The following is a 5000-nucleotide window of genomic DNA, read 5'->3' on the forward strand; positions in this document are numbered from 1 at the left end:
TGCAAAAGCATCATTTTCCTTTTCTGCAACGGAGCGTGGCTACAACCAACTCAAATCAAACCAACCCCTCCTCTTCTCCTTTTCTGTCCACCTCCTCTGACCACATCACAAACCAAGCGCTTCCCTCAGAACCTGGAGGTTCCCTTCACACCAACTGTTTATCTGTTTTATAAAGTGCAAAGTGAGGCTGTAACAAAATCAAACAACCCCTCAGCCTATCATCCAGACTCCTCAGAAGGGCAGCTCTGGCACAACAGAACAAGCGCTCCCTCCATTACCTTAACAGGAACACTTATTAAACTCAGGGAGGAGCTGCAATACAATCAAACACCTGCAGCTTTAACTGTGGTGCACCACAAATCAAGCGCTCCCTTCATTACCTCCCAGACCCCCCCCACCCCCCAGACCACCTTCATCCTGACCATCTCCCCTCAGTGGACATGTGATGCACCACAAACCAAGCGCTCCCCTGATGCCCTCACATCGGCAGCAGCAGCAGCATCATGAGTCTCTGCAACACCAATCAAACCCCGCCCTCCTCCTTCTCTCCTTCCTGTGGAACCTCTCCTCTACCAGCCGGCATGTGAGGTGTAACAAACCGAGCGCTCCCTCTACCTCTGAAGCCTGCAGCCGCACATCAACACCATCATGCGTTTTTTTTTTTCCCTGCAACATTCAAAACACAAAGCAGAGCAGCAACCAAACCTTACGACCCCCCTTGCCTCCCCTCATCCCCCTCCCACTCCCCCCTCCCCTCCACCAGGACCCAGCATGACAAAACGAGCACACACACAGACACACACAGACAGAGCGGGACGGGTCGTACCTCTGGAGCTGCTGAAGGCGGTGTACCAGGACAGAGAGACCAGCCCGCACAGCCCGAACAACAAGACCGTCAGGAAGGAGACATTTCGGAGCCTCATCTCCGGAGCATGTCCGCACCGAGAGGGGGGAGGAGGAGAAGGGCGGCGGGGGGAGGGAGGGGGGACGGATGGATGCGGGGGGGAAGAAGTGGGGGGAGGCAGGTGGACCACCGAGAGACAGGTGAGACCGAGAGAGACACCGGGACAGACGGAGAGGCGGGCGGAGCTGGTACCGTTAGAGCAGCAGCAGCGAGACTGAAGGGAGAGCCGCGATGTGAGAGAGGAGGAGGAGGGGGGGGGGGGGGGGGGCGGAGACAAACAGGTAGAGAGACATGAGGAGGAAGGGGAGAGAGAGAGGAGGACTGGTTTCAACAGTTTCAATCATCACACAGAAAACATTCAAAAGAGGAGAAACCGGAGGATAAATCAAACGCTGCTGCTCAGGTGCTCATCCACCTGCTGGAAAAACCGGAAGTCATTCACGTGTTCACGCTGAGGTTTTCACCTTTATCAGATAAAAGTATGAAAATATTTTCAATTCTGATATAAAACAAAAAAATTGAATTTGTCAGCAGTGGAAAGTAATGAAGTACATTTACTCAGTCATAAAGTAGTTTTGAGGTATTTGTACTTTCAGTATTTCCATCGTTGACTTTCTATTTATTTTTCTATTTAATCAATTTTTTTTGTTCTATTTATTTATTTTCTATTTTCTATTTATATTCTTTACATTTCAAAAGGGAAATATTCTACTTTGTCCTCTACAACATTTATTTGACAGCATAGGTGGAGGTGGAGCACCTGAACAAAGCCCCGCCTCTTTTTCTCCAAATAAGGAAATAAAATATTAATAATATATTTCGATTTTTTTTTTTTTTTTTTTTTTTTTTGGTTTGGAGATACGATCTTCTCTAAATCGTCAGTCAGGGTGATATTTAAGGTGTGTTAAATGAGTCATGAACCCTCGTTTTGATCCGCTCCCATTTGCCCTGTTGAAGGTATTACACACTTCCTGTATGTTTCAAATTAAAAGCCGTATACTGTTTCAGCAGACTTAACAAGGCCTTTATTGTGAAATGAGCAGGAAACTGTTGCGATTGATTTGTGTGCAGCGCCACCTAGTGGTCAACATGAGCAGCTCTTCACCCACACAGTTTTGGACTCCGCTATATGTTGCTGTTGAATTATGTTTTTTGAATCGAAAAGATAAACTTTGTGACCAAAATCCAAATTAATCCTAATTAATTGTTAAGTAACATTTCACATAGGAACTTTTTGAAAAGTGTAGAAGATCAGGTGGAAGTGGTTCTCTTAAATTTTTCTTTAAATCTTTCTTATAGAGGCTACAGTCTATGAAGTAATGAAACGAATCCTTTAAAGCTCCACAGGGGTTAACTGGATGACCAAAAAGGAACATTTAAGGTTAATTTCTTTCTTCTGCAGGTTTGTGACGTCTGCGTCAGTTTTACTGTGTCACACTGACACCTGGTGGTCAAACACAGCAGGTACAGTTCAGTGCTCTGATAGAGACACAAAACATAAACAAAACATCACACGAGGGAATGAAAATAACTGAGCTGCATTAATATCAGTTACTGTGAAATAAAATAATGATACTTCATCAAAGTTTCAGCTTTAAACTGAGCGCGTTTACATCTGTGTGGGAGAAACAGTCCTTTTAACACACAGCGGCCAAAGTTAAAAAAAAAAATCAAGGAGTCAAACAGAATCATCATATTTAATATTTAATGTAAAATCCTCTATTGTCCTGAAGTGTTGGACCTTCACAGCCACCGTACTCTGACCCACATACAGACGCTTCTGCTCACCTCGTCGGTTTCAAGGTGATTTTATTTCACGCCGTCTCGTCGAGGTCCGCCTGCAAATAAATGTAATTATAAAAAGCAATCAATTAAAACACATCTTTATTCACTTCTAATGTTTGACTTAAAATATGCGTTTAACTGATTAAACATTTTAAATCAAATGGCATCAGGTTTATGTAACATTTTTACAATAATTTATTATTTTGCACCTCCCACTTCTGAAAGTTGAAGGAGCACCTGAGTGTTTCGTCATTTATGAGAATTACTGTTGGATCCGTGTAGTTTCCCTTTGAGGATCAAATAATATAATAAATAATAATAATAACAATAATAAAGCGATCGAACTAAGCCTCCAGTTCAGATTCTGTCCGTCACCATCTTTGTTAGTTCGGAGCGGTTTGGAGCAGGAAGTGACCATATTTGGACGAGCTGGGGGAGGAGCCAGCGGTGGATCTGACCGATCTGATCGGAAACCTGACGATACTACGTCCCGCCCACCGATAGCTGTAACCTGACTGCACCACAGGCCTGTCAATCAAACAGACACGCCCCCAAAAACAGGTCTTCTTGAATCTTCTTTTCTAATGAATGAGGGATTATTTTCAGATGGACCTCCAGAAAACTAATAAGAAGGAGTGACTTTAGCTAACAACACCGAGATAACTGATGGACACATTTTATTCACTTTGGATTTGATGAGAGAAGTTGAATGGGAGTCTATGGAGCCGGAGGCTTTTTGGAGCCGACCTCTAGTGGCACTCGCTGGTATTGCAGCTGAAGACACTTCTGGATCAGAACCATTTTACAGACCTGAAGCTACGAACTCTTTTATAAACCATCTGTGGTTGAAACGTAGAAACACTTGACATGAACAACTCTATAATTTTATGTTGTAATCATCATTCCTCCTTAACAGCAACAATAAAAAAATAAACTAGGTGTGAGTTCAGTTAAGAGTTACATAACATAATGTACAAAATTTAGCATTTTCCAATGGCATTTAGAACTGGAAATGCAGTGCTCAGTGTGGGCGGAGTCCATGTTAGACCCCGCCCACATTGAGCACCGCCCTGGTCTGCAGCCAGGGGGCTTCTCTATATCTGACTGTGGTTAAAAGTCCTAAACGCTTGGTGAAGCTGATGTTGGGTAAATTAACCTGGTGCCCTGCCGCCATCTCTCCCACAGCTTTCAGCCCTCTCCACTGTCCGTCCTCCTGAAATCAGTTCATCCATCAATTTCATAAAATAAGTTGTCTACAAGATCTAAAGGATGATTTTATTCCATCATACTTCCTGTTTTTTAAATTAAAGCACTTTGAATAAAGTTGTTGCTGAACAAATAATCTCTCCTTTTATTTCAGTAAATCCTGTTTCAACAGACAGTAAAGAAGTTTCTGCAGGTTTAATGACAATATCTCATAATAAAATTCAACCTTAGTTCTCCAGTAAAATACTGTTCAACATCAGAAGGAAGATCAAAGGAAGGGAAGGAGCAACAGGAGGAGGAAATAATGAGCTGGTTAGAAAGCTGCTGAAGTTCAGAGGAGCCTCTGATGAGGAGGAAGGGAGGAAGGGAAGGAGACGAGGAGAGGAGGAGGAGGGAGGAGGAGTAAATCAGTGTTGGAGACTCGACGCGGAAGAAGAATCAGCCTCGGAAAAGGAAGAAGAAAGCCGAAATGAACGCAGCCCCCCCCTCCGGCGGACTGCACACTTGTTGATCCGCGTTGATCTCCGGCTCCTGCGGGCGGCTGCCGGCTTCTACCCGCCCGGGTTCGCGTGTGTTTGGACCGGCTTGGTTGCAGGCTACCTGGCGGATACAAAAAAAAACAACATCCTTCGTCTCTCAGACTTCATCCCGCCACAGACACGCCGCTTTCAGCTTCACGGATCAATATGTCATCATTTATTCATCCGGCTTCCTGAGCGGGGAGCTGCCGGGAACCCTCTGCTCGGTGCCGCGCCGCTGGGTGGCACCGCTGTCTGCGGGCGGAGGGACTCTGATCTCGGCGTGGAGAGACCGCGAGGAGGTGTCGAAAAGGCTCGAAGACCCAGAAATCGCGGCCTCCGGGAGCTCCAGAAGATGGATATAGTCCATTAATCTTTCAGGGGTTTGATACTTGGCTGCTCTGTGAAAGCGGGATTCTGCAGCAGGCTCACCGACCTCGGCGCCTTCTCCGCCGGGCAGCACCGCTGGCTGCGGCCGGTGAAATGTGTCTCCACCGGGGAGCAGCGACGGCACATTTACCGTAAAACTAATCTCGTTTGGATCACAAAAAGCATTAACCGGTGACCTACACGGTATTTCTGTATCT

The 5000-nt window shown here is 45.5% G+C and overlaps 2 protein-coding genes across 4 annotated transcripts in view; one reads left to right on the forward strand and one right to left on the reverse strand.

Moving 5' to 3' along the window:
- The window catches only part of mgat4b (alpha-1,3-mannosyl-glycoprotein 4-beta-N-acetylglucosaminyltransferase B), a 69044-nt gene extending 67940 nt beyond the window's left edge, over window positions 1–1104 (reverse strand). For all 3 annotated transcript variants that reach the window (XM_069143938.1, XM_069143939.1, XM_069143940.1), the window contains exon 1: window positions 827–1104. In XM_069143938.1, the coding sequence (XP_069000039.1) occupies window positions 827–923 (97 nt within the window). In that variant the 5' untranslated portion in view covers window positions 924–1104. The remainder of the gene's footprint in view (window positions 1–826) is intronic.
- A 3168-nt stretch (window positions 1105–4272) lies between these two features.
- LOC138194913 (diacylglycerol kinase theta) overlaps window positions 4273–5000 on the forward strand; it is an 18862-nt gene continuing 18134 nt past the window's right edge. Inside the window, exon 1 of the mRNA XM_069143941.1 lies at window positions 4273–5000. This exon is cut by the window's right edge and continues 400 nt beyond it. The gene's annotated coding sequence lies outside the window, so the exon portion shown is untranslated.

This window comes from Embiotoca jacksoni, unplaced genomic scaffold (genome assembly GCF_022577435.1).
Source record: "Embiotoca jacksoni isolate LCO1_2020_lvr unplaced genomic scaffold, fEmbJac1.0.p SCAF_117, whole genome shotgun sequence".
Lineage (NCBI taxonomy): Eukaryota > Metazoa > Chordata > Actinopteri > Embiotocidae > Embiotoca > Embiotoca jacksoni.